This window comes from Fringilla coelebs (assembly GCF_963513975.1).
Source record: "Fringilla coelebs genome assembly, chromosome: 4".
In the NCBI taxonomy this organism is placed as follows: domain Eukaryota; kingdom Metazoa; phylum Chordata; class Aves; order Passeriformes; family Fringillidae; genus Fringilla; species Fringilla coelebs.
The window spans coordinates 48213071-48231888 of record NC_140032.1 but is presented as its reverse complement, the minus strand read 5'-3'; the positions used below and the strand labels follow the sequence as shown (position 1 = coordinate 48231888).

Sequence of the window (18818 nt, the reverse complement as noted above, 5' to 3'; positions counted from 1 at the left end):
TAATCCCAATGATCTCTGTTATTCATAGAAATGGTTGTTATTGATGATTAAAGGTTTTCTCATATTCTTCTTGAATTCCTTTGTCTCTTTCAAAAAATTGTTTTTAAACAGAGCTGGAGGATTCATCATCATTGTTGGTAACATTGTCTTCACTTGAAAGTTTGTCAGCCAGTACTTGCAGTCCTCAATTTCCCATGAATAGACTCAATGTTACATTGTACAGAACAAAGGTTATTATTGTGAAGCTTTTTTATGGTAAACAGCCTTTTTCTTTCACAGGAGCACATTTTTTTCCATCCTCCAAATCATAATAGATGTCAGACCACTACTGTTTTCAAAGGAATAGAAGGGCATCAGCTATCCTGGAATTTCAGTGTGACAAGAATTAGACACTCCTGTGCTCCACAGAAAATTTCTGCCCGATCCCAAACATCTAAACCAGAGGAGCCGGTGATGGGTTATCCCCTTAATGCCAATTGGACGAGTTGCTTGGGCATACCCCTGTCCACTTTTAGAAGAAGGAGATGGGATGACACCCAGTCTGATTTGGGTTTGCATTTCTTATGCTTCTTTTCCTGCTCGTCATGGCCGTTTGTCCACCATCCATGGTCAGGCAGGGCAAGCTGGGCGAGCATGTGGAATTATGACTCTCCTCACAAATCTCTTCCTTTTTTTACCAGAAAAAATGGCTCCACAGGTGGTGTCCTCAACCCCTGCCACCCCACCACAGGAGGATGAAGAAGAAGAAGAAGAAGTCAGGCAACGCATGATGGCCAGGAGGGTGAAAATCATCGCAGAACTCCTGCAGACGGAGAAAGACTATATCAGTGACCTGGATCTCTGCATCAAGGAAGTGATTCAGCCCCTGAGAAACATGCAGGTGAGTGCCAGGGGCGGAGGATGAGGCGGTGATGCCAAGGTCTCAGCTCAGCCACGTTCCGCTTGCGGACAATCTCCGTGCAAGCACAAGTGTCAGCAGGAGAGTGACGTGGTGTTGGGAGCGGGTCTGGAGCCAGCGCTCCGGGACGTGGTGTGTCAGGGCTCTCAGATATGCTCCTGACCCCTTGTGCTGAACTTGCATAAAGCCTGCATTTAGGTACTTGTCCAGAGGCCAGCTTGGATATTATATCCCTGCCTATGGGCTGCAGCAGCAGCTTCCAGCTCTCCCTTCTGCTCTGTAGTTATAACCCTTGTTACGTGCCACAGCAGATGTTTACAGGTACTTCAAAATGAAGTTTTTTCCCACAGTAGAGACTGGAATGGCATGAACCTCTGCATCAAGGTTAAATTCAATTGTTAAGGTAACTTTATCCATCCTTTCAGACAGTTGTAGTGGATAAACACCATGCTTGACAGGCCAGTGAGGACTTGGGATATTTGTATTCCACACAAAAGAGGTACATTTAAGAAAGAAGGCTCATAAACTACCTTTCTTGGAAAAGACCTTATTAGGCCAATGATACCTATTTTCTTTTTCAGCTGAGACTTCAAAGAGCACCTTTTCCTCAACAGTATTTCAATTTGTAGAAAAATGGTGCTGGAAATAGAGGAGATTGTCCAGAGAAAGATTTGTGTTTGTGAGGCCTGAAACATAGCATCCACACAGGCTGCACAAATGATATCTGCTGCAGAAATAGAATAAAATAATTTTAAACAGACCTTAATCCACATAATCTCTGTGTAGGGTTTTGTATTAAACTGGTGACAAAATACAGGTGCAGAGGCCAAAGTGTCTTTAGGTGACATTGGCAGTGCCTCTTAACATGTGCTGCTAAAATTCCTGCAGGACATTTTTGCTTTTCTAAAACTCTGTCAGAATTTGCTCCAACCCATTCTCAGAAGAGCTGGCATCTGCTGACATAACTTTAAGGAGTTCTTGACTTCTTCTCCTCCCTCACTCGTTCCTCCACTTAGAAGTAGTCTCCACTTGACTTCCTCCCCTGGCTGGCCAGCACCAAGCAAGAGTATTCCCTGGTTGAACTTGCTGAGATTTTGACAAATGTGCCATATTCTGTCACTCTTTTTCACCCAACTGAAAACATTCTTTTTCATTCTGTCTTTTGTCGCTGTGTTAATGTGTGGAAATGTCCATGCATGACAGAGTTCCAAATACTATGTAGACGCGGCAGGGAGGAGGTCAGAAGTCCTGTGCTAGATGTATACAGGAAAAGTAATTTAGAGATTATAACTGTCTTAATCTAATAACCTCTGCATTTTTGAAAGGCTTTCAGGAATGTTATATGTTTTTAATGCTAGCTCTCCAATAAACTACCATATTGAAAGTTTATAATGTGTTTAGAAAATTGGTCTAGGCAATGAATCTGTTTCATATTTCCAAATGGATAAAACATGTTTTAGCCCCTATAATGCTTATAAAGAAATTAACTGCATCAGTACTGAAAGTGTATTTCTGATTTGGTTACAATTGCACGCAATTTGATCCTCCTGGCATCTGGTAAGCTGCTATGTAAATCAGCAATTCTCTTCCAAGTGGAGAGGTAGGCTCAGAGAGTACTGATATGGGTGATGAAATTGGTCTTGTCTTTGTTCTCAGTATGAGCACATTACCACTGGTTATCTCCAGTGATCCCCAAATAGTAACTACTGCCCTGCTGTGCAATGAGAATATGTGTCCTGGAAATCTTTTACTTCCTGTAAGATGAGGAGGGACACAGAACCAAATTTTCTGTTGATAGAAATGGGTACAATTCACTGAAATCCATGTGGTGTGTGCCCAGGCTCTGTAAGTTCTTTAGGTTGTATTAATATCCCAAATTAGAAATGTGTTTCTTTTAGTGGAAGTTATATGATCTTGGCTTCGGATTTATAGGACAACTAACTTAAAATGGCACCAGCTATCTAGAAGTGTCTGTACCTGGTAGCTGGCCCCAAAGTGCCAAGCTCTCAGTTTATGTAGTGGCCTCTGATAGTGAGTGGTAATCAGGGAATCAAACCCACTGCCAACTATTGTTTTCCCCAGTGGGAAAGTAAACAAACATTTCAAAGCCAGCTAAGGATCTTTTCTTTATTCAGATAATATTTATTTCCTTCCTAGGTAAACAGTTTCAGATTAGGGATAGTTCAAAATAATGTTAAAAACACTTGATAATATACACTTTGTCAACTGCATTAACCATATTATACTAATGTGAAAATTGTGTATGGGTCCTTGAAGTCACAAGGAGGATGTTTATACGAGGTTTTGCAGAAGTGGTGCTTCCTGGAGTGTTGAATACTCAGGGCATAGCAAGAGAAGCTGTGTAATACACAATGTCCTTCTTTATCCTTTGTCAGTAGCTGCTTAATATTTGTATTCCATTAGATTGCTCGCTTTGACGTGGATGGCTTGTTTAGCAACGTTGAATTGGTCCATCAGCTATCAACCAAACTGCTGTCATTGTTGGAAGAAGCCACAACAGATGTGGAACCACCCATGCAAATAATCGGTATGTTTACTGTCCTCTTGAGTTCTACAAAGCTATGTGAAAGAATAAACATAACACTCTCCTGTCCTCTGCTCTCATCAGACTTAGCTAGTACCCCTCTCAGAGGCTGGCGGGCTAGAAGCTGTTCAAAATGACACAGGAAAAATGACATGTGAAACCTGTCCACTTGCTGTACTGTACTTGTATGATTATGATTCTGAAGGAAGGAAGGAAGGAAGGAAGGAAGGAAGGAAGGAAGGAAGGAAGGAAGGAAGGAAGGAAGGAAGGAAGGAAGGAAGGAAGGAAGGAAGGAAGGAAGGAAGGAAGGAAGGAAGGAAGGAAGGAAGGAAGGAAGGAAGGAAGGAAGGAAGGAAGGAAGGAAGGAAGGAAGGAAGGAGAAAATGGGTTTAGAATGAGTAAAACCTGTTGCAATGAGTTATACAAATTACTGCTAAGATCTGTTTCATCTAGTTTGATATTGCCTACCTAAATCCACTTGTGCTGACTCAAACTCTTATTTTGCATACTCAGAGTTGTGCCATTCAGGAAAATGTTTAAAAATGTTTGGAATAACAAGCATGTCTAACCCCAACCCACCCCAAATGCTCTAAACATACGTCTACTGGTGATAGAGTTCCTGTAAGGGGTGGTTAAATGTGCTTGACAGGGACATGGACAATAGAGAAAGATGTAGTGAATCTGAAGTTTGTGGGATTCTGTGTGGGAATGTCGGTAGGAATCACAGGTATTTTCAGCAAACAGGTTGGCCCTGGATATGTCACAACAGTCACAAGTCCTGCAGGTCAGGTCATGAAATTAAGGCTGTGATTCATGTGACATTCTGGCACAGCTGGAGAGATTTAATAAGTTACCAGCACACATCAGCTCTCCCATGACTGCTTTGTCAGTGCAGAGGCACCCTAGGGTGAGCTACCTTAAGGTATCAGGTGAGAACTCTGAATTTGCTTCAGTGCAAAGTCAGACAGTCTAGTTTAAAAAATTAAACAGTTCTGTTTAAAAAAATTCCAGCTGTGATTCAGAGGTCAAGAGAGGTTCTTTCTTTCCTAGCCTGACCACATACCACAGGTAACACCTTATAAAAAGTCTCCCTCTTCTCTCAAATAATTGGGTAAAAATATCAGTCGCCACTTTACTAAGAAACAGGATATTAAAGCATAAGAGGCTTGGGAAAAGTATTAATTCTAGCACGTCTCAATCTGGTTTGCCAAGGCAACAGCTTAACGTAGTTTGATGCGTCTGTGTTGTTTGGCAGTATTTCAGTAAAAGTGCATCATGATGAGTCATACTCTTAATAAGCAATGTTCTATTCTAGCAGGAAGTGCCTTTCTCACAGCCAAGAGAATCATTCTATTAGTTCCCTGCCACATTCAGAAGTAAAGACAATTTCATCCACCTATTAGGGTGTATTTCTCCAGAATGAGACAAAGAGCCATGAAAATGCATGGGATCATTGATCACAGAGTTGGCTAACTTATGACAGGAAAAAGGTTGTCAAGGAAGGTGTGAGACATTCTTCTGAAGGCTGAGACAAAAATAGGGAGAATAATTGCATCACTATAAGCAGTAAGTTAGTACATTTATTGTCCTCTGAAAGTACATCAAAGTAATTATTTTGTTTTCAGGATCTTCAGTGTAAAAGTTTCTGAAGTTTCCAGTCTATAGAAAAAGCACACTCATCATATTCTGTCATGTTTATGTATTTAAAAATCTTGTATTGAAGTATCTTACTTTGGAAGGCAACCCAGTCATGGTGAGGTTCAAAAGAACTGATAAGTCACTGCTTTGAAAACAAAACAATGTGGTTGTTCATAGTCATGCCTTGTTTTAGTTGTGTTCTCCACGTTTTATGCTATGTCCACATTGACAAGTGGTAATCTCCAATAGGAGCAGAGTTGCAGAGTGAGAGTTTCTGCTAAGGAGATGGTATCCACACTACACATCTTAAGACATCTTATTTCAGCTTGGCTGTAGCCTGTGCCTGTGGGTTGAGATGCCCTTTATGGTTGGACTGCATAAGATGTGCCCTTGGAGTGTGTCTTCTGGTAATTATCATCCTCAAAGGGATCCAGTTTGTATCACTGTGACTGCTCCACCACACAGCCAAGGCATGGGAGATGAGGACTAATGAGTGATTGGTTTCAAAACCCATCTCCTAATCTGAGCTAAAATAGGTTAAATACCTTTTGTAGTTCTTCTGTGATTTTTTTTCTCCTCTCTGTTCTGGATACATATTCTTCATATTCCTCTGTATATGGAGGAATATGAAGACTTAGCTTTAGCTATTAGACTCCTTCCTCCATCTCCTACTGCTGACTGTACTGGAAGCACCACTGAGAGCAACAGGGAGAAACTGCTTTGTTACTCAAGTCTTCCTCCTAGGAATTTCTCTTTGAGACTGATGACCAACTCCAGAAGAGGCATCAAGGAGCTTTGCATCTCTCAGAATATTTTTAAAGCTGTGCCAAATACAATGTGGTTTTGGTTCATAAAGCAAGCTCCCACAGTCATATGCCCAAAACTCATCTGATTTGGTCCATACAGCTCAGAACCAAGACAGGTTTTAGGTTTTAGAAGTCCACCTGGTGTTAAAAGGCCCTGTTCATGAACTCACTACTTGTTTTTTCTCATCACTGAGCATCAATAGCAGCATCTGTCCCTGTGGCCCAATACTTCAGTGAACAGAACTTTCCCAGCTCTTTCCTTCTGGAGAAGCTAATTTTCAGCCTGTAGTATACACTGAAATGAGCTGTAAGGCCACATTGCATTTTTCCTACTGAAAATTTGACCTCACTTGAGGGCTTAGGATGACACAGACCATGCTGAGCACTTGGAGTTCTGCTTAATGTTAGTGCAAATTGTGAGAGCTCCTGATCTCTAGAATCGGGTGCCAAGCCTGCAGGATCAGGGTTAAGGCTTGTTAAGGTTTCCCCTTAGGTTGTTGGCTAATGAAGACCTGCATAGAGTTCATGGGAAAGCCAGGATGTAACGTGCATTGTTAGCCACCAGCATTAGCAGTAAACACAAGGCAGAGAAGACAGCTAAAGAGCATTTAACTATAGGATGCCAGTGCTTTTCTGACTGTGCCCTTACAGTAACTAAAATGTACTGTGGTGGTCTTAGCTCCTCATTGTTTTCCCCTTATTTGCACCCTGAAACCAACGTGCATTAGACAGCCCAGTTAACCTTCGCTGCTAGGGCAGAAAACCCAGGGCTGTGTTACTGTGGTAACTGAATCATTTTTCACTTTAAGATGGAGCAGTTCAATGCAATGTATTATGGAACAGCATACTCTGGTCAGGATGAAACATGCAGGATGCCTGACAGCTCAGCGCTTGCCCTGTGAATGAATAGAGAGCTCACAATTAATGCAGTGTTCAGCTTTTAACTTTAATAGCCATTGCTGTAATTCAACATGTTAAAAAATAAATGTTTATAAACATCTATTTGGACTGGTTGCCACATAGATATAATTTTCAGTAAATGCCCAACAGGAGTTTTCAGCATTGCTGTTGTTTATTATACGCTTTTCCAAAGATGCTGATCAGGGGCTGCTGCATAACTGTGTAAGAACTGAACTAATATCTCAGCAGAAGAGATGAAGCGTGCTCTCCCTGCTCACATTTCTTACATACACAGAACTGGACAGAAGAATTTTAGGCTGAGAGAATTAGGCTTCAGAAGTAAATGGGAAATGAGTGTAGGACTACTTTGGTGCCTCTAAAATTCCCAACTGTTCTTTTTATGAAAATGGTGGTGTGGAGGACTGGAGATGGAGGTCTTCTCCCTCTTCAGCTGTATATAAACCTAGATATTATATAAAAAAGGCTGTAATCCATGGTGGTTTTATTTAATTAGGGGAGGGTTGGAGGTTTTTCTTCTGTCATGTGGAGGAAATTCTCTATTCTAGGTCATAACAATTGCCATTTCAAGGTTTTGCAAAACAGAAAATTGAAATGGCTAATGGAAAATAGAGTCATTATTCCTGTTATTACCCATTTAAGTTCATATTCATGAAAAAAAAGTCAAAAGGAACGCTAACAGGCTTACATTCATCCCTCCTGCCAGCCCATGACACTAAAATGGTCTCCCTTTATTAGTTAAGCTCTCCTGTGTGTTTTCCAACGAAGGGGCATTAGGCTGGGGCAGTGAATTAGGAGGTTGTGTTTGAAGGGGTGTGAGGCATAGAGATTTCATACTTTTCCCCTGAGGGAATTTTTGTGCATTAACACTGATATAATGGTGCCTGGCTATGACAAAGATGAGCAGCTGAGAAATACATGTAATAAATAATGCACATAAACACACAAGATCATTTCTAAGGGAAGTAAAGTGGAAGCCAGCCTTTTTAGCTCACAGCTAATGTGGTGGAATAATAAAAATCCTTCTGAGATGCTGTTGTCTGACTTGACATGCTTTGTTTTTCTCCTTAACAGGGGAAGTGTTCTTGCAGATTAAAGGCCCACTAGAAGACACATATAAAATCTATTGCTATCACCATGATGATGCACACACCATGCTGGAATACTATGAAAAGGATGAAGAACTGAAGCAGCATTTAAGAGACTGTGTACAGTCCTTAAAGTAAGATCTTTTCAAATGGTGATTTCCGTCCATAGTCAGTTGCCTGGCAGGGAACATTTTAAATGGATGTAGATGAAAGGTCCCCTGTAAATCTGGAGTTTTATAAGGCTTGCTGGGAGCTCTGGCTTATGCTGCTTTCATGAAAAGATGACAAGCCAGGGGCCATGATTAGATTTTTTTCTCTCTAAGATGGCCAAAAATAGCACAAGAAAGGTTGCTCTTTCCTTAGTTTCAGTGCCCCATACTGGCAAAAAGGAAAATAAAGAAAATTGCTGCATCATATCATGGGCTATTAGGAACACCTTTTCCAGCTCCCAGGAAACTTGCTGCCCCCTGTCTTCAGCAAGTCTGCTCCTAGAATTGGAGCAGGCTGTTATGGAGCTACTCAGGTGTACTGGCAGTTCTGGGCTGCTGCTACAAGGCCCCAGGATCTGGAGCTGCTGTGTAGCTCCCACCTCCTCATGATGGGGGTATCTGAGAGGAAACAGTGGTGGAGCAAACTGCCAATTCCCACCAGAGAGAGGTGCTTTGTGCCATTGGCTCCAATGCCAGCCCCTCGGGAAAATGTGTAGAGAACTGGGGATGTTGCCAAGTGATGGATCCATCTGTCTTCCAGCACAGCTTCCTCCTGCAGCTAGATGCAGGGACCAGCCCAGCCACTCCATGGAGAGTGCTTCTCTTCCCACCCATAAATCCCCTTGCCCCTCACTTTCCCAAAAGCATCACACAGAGCCATCAGGAGGGATCATGCCCCAGATGCAGACCAGAGGTCTGGCTCCAGCTCCAGGAAAGGCCCATGCTGCACACTTGTAGGAGAGATGTAAAGTTATCACAAATAAAGGAGTGTACGTCAGCAACAGATATTTCAACCACACCCTAATTTGTGATTGGTCTGCAGAGATCTGTTTAGACTTAGGAGATGGGAAGTATGTCCAAGTGAAATTTGGAAAGAGTGGTAAAGGAAAATATTAATAACATTAAAAGAGAAATGTTTGCTTTGAAGACAGGTTTTGTTGAAAATGAAGCTTATCTTGTGCAATGTATTTGGCTCTTAAATATATAACAAAGTATATGTGCAGGGTTCTCAAGTTTTAGCTATCCTGGAAGTTGAAAGAAATAAATTTTCATATAAACTCAGGCCTTCAGGCTAATGGATGACCAGGTATTTCCCCTAAGTAGGTGTTTCGGTGCTGATGCCTACAATAATCTTTCCTGACTAATCAAGAGAAGCCACTACTGTTGTTCTTTAATCCATGCTGCTGAGGCAAGGGGACATGGAAGGAAATAAAGATAAAAAATAATGTCCGTGTACATCCTAGGGTGGATGTTGCCACTTGTATTGCAGAGCCAGCAAGAGGTGCTCCTGCTCCAAAATCACAGCTGGGCTTTGTGAAGAGAAAGGATATTTTGTGCTGAGCCACTGTAGCCTTTGCTAGCAGGAAGTGACAAGGACTTCCTTACAATGAAGGCTTGTTTAGCCTTATTCTTTTCTGATCAGCCTTTAAACAGGACCCAACCATAAAAGCACTGGTGTGTGTATATTATGATGTGATTTTTCCCAGTGCCTAAAGATTGCAGTCAATTCAACTAGTAAGACCTGAAAGTGCACGATGAGATTCAGAACTGTGGTCATCTAAAACTTTTTATACCCAGTGGAGAAAATTTGCCCTAGGAAGAAAACTGTGCAGGATTGTTACCAAATAAGTTACAGGCTGTTTTCCACTGTGAGATGTAACAAATGTGGGGGCTGGTGCTGACTATCTTTGAAAAATGTTTACTTGTTAAAGAGTTTTCTTTTCCCTTGGAAAGAATATTGTTCCACTTTAGAAAATCTTAAATGAGCTGACATTAGTAGGGGCTTCTGTGCCTCCGCTGAGTAATATCTGACATGTGAAAAACAAGTTCTATATCAGGAGCAATTTGAGAGTGGCACTCTGCACATCTGTACAGACAAATCAGATTTAATTAGCTATGTTGAGATTCCTGTTCCTTTTGACTGAAGAGGAAAAAAATCCATCCCAAAATGTAGGTGTCTGCATTGGAGACATGTGCAAATCTAATTTCTGTAGAGTCCCGTGTTTCAGCAGTGATTATGCAAGCTGGGGATGTTGTTTGCTAGCCTAGCCAAAGAAATGCAGCTGGTAAAAATGAAAGGATGCTGGCAACTACCTGCTCAGCTTTCAGCCTGAAGTAGCTCGGTCAACTATTACAGGGGCAGAGGGACGTCACAAGCACACAAAATGCTGACAGTGCAGAAGCAATGAAAGCAGCAGCTTCCAGATGCTCATCTAGGCACTGGTGGGCCAGGAGATAAGAGTGCAGGCAGTCAAAAAAGTGTGGCTGAGGATGTGATGTCAGGAAAGCCTGATGCAGAGATGGAGACATTTGGGTCTCTTGCATTTGGGTTTATTCACACCATAAGAAAACATTCTATGCGCAAGTTTGCAAACTACAATTTTAAGTCCCTGATGCTGGATGGTATATGCATCAACACCATCCTACTCCAGAGAGGTTTCAGTTGATGTGTGGTCTACAAAAAACTTCACAGCTTCATTGACTCTACACCGTAAAAGACTGAAATGTATTCTTTTTTTTAAAAAAAATACATTTCTGTTTAAAGAGAGTAGACAGATGTATGTAAAGTGTAAGAATGACATTTAGTTTTACTTTTTGTAAATGGCTTGATGTTACCTACAATTGTTAGTGGGGTGATCCAAACTTCCTTCTCTAACAGTGTGAGGACAAGGCACAGACAAAGCCAGGTTTCTGACAATCCTTTCTCATTTGGAGCTGTCCATTCAAAAATTACAGGGTCAGATTCACCACTACCCTCTGGCTGCTTTGTGCAGTTCTGCTGACACACAGCAGCCATAAACCTAAGATAGCTTGCCAGTTATGGCTACCATGTGTCACTGAAGTGTATCTGAGAATCTCCTGGTCTGTATCAATCCTTTTGGGAGGAATCTAATGCATGTTTTGTTTTCTTCTCTTTTGCAGAAAGAGATATGAAGAAGAGTAAGTACTATGCCTTTTTTTACATGTAAAATAATCTTTAAAGTATCTTTGATTTATCTTTAGTATGTTAAAAGCTGTGCAGCTGGAAATTTTAAGAACACAAGCCTTTTGTGTCAGTATATCCTGGAGAATTTTCCAGGACATATGCAGAATACTGAGTGTTTGTCTACAGCATAGTGTCAGTCTTTGAAATCCAGTTTCCTGCTACAATTCAGGCAGGGCTGCAGGTAAAGCTATTCCTAAGCTGACAACCCCTTCAGTAGCCCCATTTGAGAAGCCCACCTTAGGATCTTCCCCCATCAGTAGTTGGGAAAACATCAGAAAAGAGCAAGCTCATTGCAACTTAGCCAGAAAAGTCCCCTAACACTGATGAGTTGCGGTTAAGGGACTTCTGTGCTGAATGTGACATCTTTGAAAAGCTGTAAAGGAGAATTTATCACAGCTGCAGTTTCTGGACATCCAGCATGTTGGCTGCATTGAAATGCAGCACTGCCTGTAGTTACCTGCAGTGAAAGGTCAGAGGAGGGGTTGTCTGAAATGATGAGAAATATTGCAACCCCAGACAAAGTGTTAGGAGAAAGGAGGAGCAAGTGTGGTCTATACTGGCCGGAGAGGAACAGACCTCAGGTCAAGTCAGAGAATTTGTTAATCAGTCAATTGCATATTACAACTATGATCTGCATAAAATACACTTTGAAAGACTTGCATGTTGAAACTCTACTTTTGGGGCTTTCAAGCTTTTGTCTGTGATAGGAAATAGTTTCTCTACATTTTGTTTTGATAAGGGATATTCCTGTGTACCCCTGTCCCAGAAGGAGAGTGGCTCCAAGAGATACGAAATATCCAGAAGGTCACAATATGATCATGTGAGACAGCAACACGTACAGAAATCACACAAGACTGGCTGCTCTGCCTTGTGTGGCCCTAATAGATATGAATGTCTGGTTTTCTCCTTCAAACAGTTTCCAGTGGAGTGTAGGAGACAACTCACTTTCTGAGTTTAAAAGGACTCTTACAAAGCTGTGCAGAATGCAATGAGCAGGTTTAGCTGTGGGACCCTCCCTGAGCTTGGCAACTTCACAGGCAGGGCACTCAAACCTGCAAATCAGAGGTTTCAGAAATTGCAACAGCCCTTGGGCAGGACTGCACCCAAAAATCTGATTACTCTTGAACTGGAAAATACAGAATAACTCCCCCCAAATGATCTGTGATGTTGCTGTTCCCAGACTGATTTTCATTCAAGCATGATCAAGAAAACAATTACATAAATACCAGACAGTGCTGCCCTTTGCTAGCAGCTCAATAGGTTAAATTCTGCTTGGCTTAACAACTGTGCAGCCTCAGTGAATTCCCTGGGCTTGCTTGAGAGACTTATGGCACAGTGAATTATTTGCCCTACATATCTTGTAGTAAAATAAAGGCATGCATAGCAGACCATGAAGCCCAAGATTCTGAGCCCTGCTGCAGCCTGATTTCTGCTCACCATCTCAGAACTGCCAGTTCATCACAGCAGCCTCAGCCTGGCTGGACCATGCTGGCTGTCCTGTTTGCCACTGGACCAAGCTGCTTTGCAGTGAGAGCAAATGAAACTAAATCCTGCCTCCCCTGCCCTTGTATGGCTCACCACCACGGGCTTTTTAAACAAGTGGGAATGTGTCTGTGCTAGTGACTTTGTTTTCGGGAGGCAGGAGGGAGGCTGTGCCGTGGAGCTCAGTTTGCCAGCTGCATTTACTGCAGTGCTAGGGTAATAATTTGCTGCGAGATTAGTACAGTTACCTGTGACTTAGAGTACTTGCTAAATTCAAAATAACATGGGGGAAGGCTGAAGTAACATCACAAATGGATTATCGACTTAATTTTCTGCACAATAGATGTCACAAGGCGTTACTCTCCTGCTTGAGTGGTGTGGCAAGGCCACGTCCTGCCCAGCAGCCTGTGGGTCCTAACAGGGTGCACTGCAAATGGGACTGTCCAGGGAGAGTGGCTATCTCAGCTGATCTTGCTGGGGAGAATTAGATGAGTCAAACTTTGTGGCATTTAGTGCCCCAGGGAGTCATTATAACAAACCTGCTATCTCTCACACCATATTGCAAGACTGTGTCATGCAGATACCGAACAGAGGGCTGTTTATCACTTGGGCAGCTGTCCAAAGTGCAGCTATATAAAGAGAAGACACTTGAAGATTTTTCCATTCATGAGGCAGCTTTTATAGATTTGCATTCATAGGGCTTTTCAGAGAAAACAATAACAATTTAAGATTTTTTTTTTCCATTATTGCTGCCAGAAGCTGAAAGAAGGAAAAACAGCTCTCTATTTAATGTAAGATACAGGGGAAATGAGGGGGATTGAAATGATGAGAATGTTTCAGGACATGAGGAAGCCTTAAAAGGCATCTACTGTTGATTTTTTTTCATGCAGAACTTTTTTACAGATAATGCCTGTTTGAGAGAGATGGTTTAAATATGCAGATGTCTCTTCTCAAAGGCATTCAAATTGTTTGTTAATTAGTCAGCAAGTAAGGATTGGCTCTTGTACTTTTTACACATATAAAAGTAGGAATGAAGGGGTTTTTTTCTTTTACGCTTTCTGTTGCACAAAACAATAGATGTCAGCCTGCAAAACCATGTGGCTGTTCCCTATTTTTTGTACTTTCCTTCTACATTGTGTTATTTCATCCTTCCATATGCAGAAATCCTTCTTTGTCTACCCTTAACTCTTGCATAATTAATGTCAGAAAACCTTTTCTGCTCCAAAAGAGCCTTTCTGGGCAGGCAAATGGAAAGCTTGCTCTGCCTTATTGCCTTCCACACTGTCACCAGGAGCTCCTGTTCAGTTTCAATGGGGAGGTGCCAGGTAGCTGGTGCTGGAGCTGTGCCTGGTTTGCTCAGGATTGTGCTGTCATGGGAGGGGGAGGCCGTGGACATGTCTGCCCTCCTGCTGGAACCTCAGCAGTGGCTGGCCCTGGTCTTGGCCACCTGGTCTTACCCGTTCTGGGGAGACCCCATGTTTCTTCCCAACCCCATGGTAGGTAATGAAGGCACATGTGGCTCAGTCCTTTCCCATTTCCTTTGAGGCTGTTGTGGCAGCCCACAAACTGCACAGCCTCTCCCATTCCAGCCTGGAGAGTGTAAGCAAAGTCTGCAGCAGGGCTGGAGCGTGAGTTCAGCTGGCCCAAGAGCTCAGGGGGGCCTTCATGGCCTAAGCCACTTGAATGCCTGAGGATGCTGCTCTGCTGCCCCTTCCCATCCAGTGGGGATTGAGCCTAGAGCCACAGAGCATCCCTCTGCCCATGCTGGAAGCTGGGACTGTCCTGCTCTCATCCTTCTGCCACCCTGGCCAGTTGCCTGCTTTGCCTTTATGTAAAGGAGTCTTCCAGCAGGTTGGATCAAGCCTGTGTGAATATCCTGTATGTTCAACATTTCCCAGGCCAAATTTGGTACCCTTTGGAAGCCGAGGCATCATTAGAAATAACTGACTGGCAGCCAGCAAAGTAAAACCCCAGGTGAAAGGCTGTAAAGCTTGAGGGCCTCTGTGCCAAGTCAGGGGTGTTGTGAGAAGGGATGCACTGTGAACAGGCATCCAGTTACCCACAGCATGGAAATGTTGCAGTTTTAAGCTTGAGGGCCCAGAGCAGGATGTAACAGCCCTGCTCTCACACGCATTTCTCAAACTTCCTGTTATTTGTTCTTCCACCTACATCTCCCTTCCTGGCTGTTGTGATGTGTGAGTTATAGCACATGCACCTTTAGACTGAGTGGGATGGTTTCAGGGCTGATGTCTGCTAAGTTCTGAAAACAGAAAATTCAGAGACCTGGGGTGTATTTCCCATTGAGGGGGCGACAGCAGGGTTTCGTTTACAACACCCCTGTTCCCCCACAGATGTATCTAATTTTTTGACTTGAGTGGTAATTGCAATTCAAGGAATTTCTAATTTTGTGACAATTATTTTGGTGTAAATCACAGAGGAAAGCCAAATCTAATGGACCTGGGATCCCTGTTGATCAAACCAGTGCAACGGCTGATGAAATATCCCTTGTTACTCCGGGAGCTCTTGAACTCAACTCCTGCTTCTCACCCTGACCATGGGGCACTACAACATGCCCTTTTTGCTATGAAAACCATTAATGTGAACATCAATGAACTTAAAAGGAGGAAAGATTTAGGTAAGAAAAGAGCACAGAAAATTCTTTCTTTGTAGGTTTGGGCTGGCTATTTCAAGACCTATTTCAGTTCAGATATTTCAATATATAAATTTTAGCTGGTGCCATCCAAGTTGTGTAATATATTGAGTTTCAAGAGGATAACAATGCCTTAGTGTCCCTTGTCCTTAGCCAACTATGTTACATGACTGATAACTCCAGTATGAAAACAGAGAAAGAATTAATGTTATAGTGTCTGTAATGCAGTTGCAAACACTGATAATAATTAAGATGCAGTAATAGCAACATTTTTTTTAGATTTGCCAGGTTGAAGCCCTACCTTCACTCTTCCCAAGGTTACTGTTGATAATGGGGTTTTCCTCTTGAGCATTTTCATACGAGACTAGCCCAAATGACATCAAAGTGTCTTCTCTCAAATGGTTTCATATTTGTGTGCCTGTCCTGGTGAAAAGTCCTGTGAATACAGACTATTGATGTAATGAAATTCTCTGTCTGCAGTGATGAAGTATAAGAAGAATGATGATGATGAAACCCTTAAAGAAAAGTTTTCTCGACTGAATATTCACTCCATTAGCAAGAAATCCAAGAGGGTCACCAGCCATCTGAAAATACTGACTAGGGGAGAACCTCAGGTACTTACTCATCCAACTGCAGATTTGCATTGACAGCTTCAGTTCTGCTTTTGCACAGGGTGTTTTTCAAAACGTGTTGGAAATGGAGTTTGTGGTGCTGCTTTTTTTCCTACCTAATTTGTAACGTCATTTTCTGACTGTCACAGAAGACAGGAAAGATCTTTGTGATTGAAATAGAAAATAATGTAATGTGTTCTCCACCTTTTCTTTTTTTACACAAGAGTTTATCAAACTTCTGGTCTTCAGCAGAGAGGAAGTGAGAGGTAGTTTTGTGAAACTCAGCCCTCAGTCAGCATTTTGCAGATACCCTGGCAATAATTATTGCTCTGGCTGAGAATGTATTCAGTCCATCTTGCTCATGTTGTAGCATTGAGGTTTGGAATACACCAAGGAAGATGAGCAATACCTCTAATTAGGAAAGAGCCACAGGGTTTGCCTCTACATGTGCAAAGACCTGGAATCCTCAAAACTACAAAGACAAAGAACTCTGTGATGAGTCTGATGGGTGTTGGGCGGCCAAAAGTAAAATCCTCCTTCATAATTTCAAAGTTGTAATTCAAAACCTAGCAGGATAAACATTTTCAGGAAAGCTTAAATTGAAATCTCAAAGAAAATCAATTACAAATGACCTTGAAAGTGATATGCAGTGCACCTCCCTGCATGAGATGGCTGATTATAGAAGGTCACTTGCCTTTCTAGATGTGACTTTACGGGATACATGCCTTTTTTTCCTGGTTTCTTTTTTATCAGTATTTCTGCTCTTTCTCTGATTCAAATCACCCACATATTTTTTTTTTCTGTTCATTTATTTATGCAGTGGAAATTTTTGTATTCAGAATGTGACAGACACCAGCAAGGCTATAAAATCAGAGAAAAAGGGAATTAAATTTGATTAAGAGGATATGTAATTTTTCTTTTCCCTTTTTTTCTTTTCTTTAGAAACTTCTGGTTTATGTTTTTTTGGTTTTGTTTCTAATTAAGCTTTAAACATTTGAGGATCATTTTAGTATCAGAACGCATCTGTTAGAGATTCAGCCGCCTCTCCCGCTTAATTAGACTGAGAAAGTTCCCAACTCAAGTCTTGAAACGCCCCCACGGCAAAACCACTAAAACGTGACTTGAGATTTCTGAAGCCCCTGCAGGAAAAGACGGGCAGAAATACCGCGTTTTCAGGGCGGCATCAAGAAGTTTCCCGAGGCCATCGGCAGCTGCCGGCGCTTCCAGAGGAGAGGCTGGCACGGCTCTGGGATAACAGCTCCACCTACAGCCGGCGTGCGGGAGAGCGCCCGGCACCGCGCCGGATGCCCCGCTCCGCGACAGCCATCCCACCTTTAACTCCCAAAGAGCCATCCCACCTTCAACTCCCGAATAGCCATCCCACCTTCAACTCCCAAATAGCCATCCCACCTTCAACTCCAGAACAGCCATCCCACCTTTAACTCCGGAACAGCCATCCCACCTTTAACTCCGGAACAGCCATCCCACCTTGAACTCCCAAAGAGCCATCCCACCTTCAACTCCGCAACAGCCATCCCACCTTCAACTCCGCAACAGCCATCCCACCTTCAACTCCAGAACAGCCATCCCACCTTCTCCTCCGGAACAGCCATCCCACCTTCAACTCCCAAATAGCCATCCCACCTTCTCCTCCGGAACAGCCATCCCACCTTCTCCTCCGGAACAGCCATCCCACCTTTAACTCCAAAATATCCATCCCACCTTTTCCTCCCAAATACCCATCCCAACTTTTCCCCCCCAACCTTTCCTCAGGTAGGACAACAGCACACAGAAAGATGAAGCGTTCTGTGGACCTTGTAGTAAAGCAACTCCCTGCTCCCACAAGGATTAAAAATGGAATTCTCTGCCGTGTTGCCCAGTGGTTTTGACTTTTCTTGAATTAGAGCTGGAGCTTGGGAGAATTAGGGGCTGATCTGTTTTCAAAAGGAGGAGTTCAGGGATTTTTCTAGCAGCGCTCTGGATATTTCTTTCATTTGCCAGGCTCCTTTGGGCTGCCAAAATAACAGTGCAAATGTCTATTTTAGGTGAAAGATGGAACTTTTAATAAGGAAGAAAAGTTGTTTCAAAGTCTAGAGAAGACTGTGAAATTGTGTGTGAAGAACATTTCGCTCTATTCCCAACATCTCCAGGTGGGTACAGGCCTTTTTGCAATCTGGTCACAAACCTGTCCATAACCAGTTTGGGCTGGCTGGGCAACACCAAATTATTTATTAGCAGGGCTGTCTACATCAGAATATTAAATACATAAGCTGTGCTGCCATTGCATTACTGAGCTGATGGCAAAGAAGTTTTGAAGCCCCCACTTCTGCATTTTCCCCCTGACAGAGGCAGGTTCTGTGGAGACCCACAGGTGCAAAGAAGGTTCTCTCTGGTGGCACAGTCAGGACTTTCAATCTCTGTGTGAAGCTGTCACCCTCATCTGCTGCAGTGAAGGACCAACTGAGATTGAACCAATCTTCCCATTAAAGATTGCAGAACTGAGCTGCAGCCACATGAATTAAAGCATCCTAAAATATATATTTTGGATGGAAGGACTCCTTCCCTTTCCCTGTGTTTAGGTTGTGTTGAGGGTGAGCACTAGATGTGCAGAGTGCTTAAGTTCTCCAAAATGTCTTTGCTTCAACCTTCCTCTCCAGAGATGAAGGTTGGCTTGTGATTTATCAGCCTGCCCCTCCCATGGATTACTTGCCAGCTTTTTAGATGGCATGAGGCCTGTCCAAGTGTAAGTGTGCCCTAGCCAGGCAGGGAGGTTGTTTGAGAGATAGGCAAGATCAGTAGCCAGCTGGGAAAGGAAACAGGGAAAGGCCAGGGAGCTCAGCCAAGGAGGGCTGCTGCCTGCAGTGGTGCTGACAGCTCCTTATCCAAATAGATCCACACTTCATTGAGATTTAAATTCTGAGTAACTGAAATACACCACTGTAGTCCTACTTAGTCCCCCAAAAGAGATTTTTGAGGATGCAAGGTAA

At 42.8% G+C, this 18818-nt stretch overlaps 1 protein-coding gene across 1 annotated transcript in view; it reads left to right on the top strand.

Annotated features, from left to right (window-relative positions):
- The window catches only part of ARHGEF38 (Rho guanine nucleotide exchange factor 38), a gene marked incomplete at its 3' end in the record, with an annotated part of 36053 nt that overhangs the window by 10137 nt on the left and 7098 nt on the right, over window positions 1-18818 (top strand). Inside the window, exons 2-8 of the mRNA XM_084204530.1 lie at window positions 681-880; window positions 3323-3446; window positions 7880-8027; window positions 11025-11042; window positions 15006-15205; window positions 15701-15834; window positions 17877-17981. Coding sequence (XP_084060656.1) covers window positions 681-880; window positions 3323-3446; window positions 7880-8027; window positions 11025-11042; window positions 15006-15205; window positions 15701-15834; window positions 17877-17981 — 929 coding nt within the window. The remainder of the gene's footprint in view (window positions 1-680; window positions 881-3322; window positions 3447-7879; window positions 8028-11024; window positions 11043-15005; window positions 15206-15700; window positions 15835-17876; window positions 17982-18818) is intronic.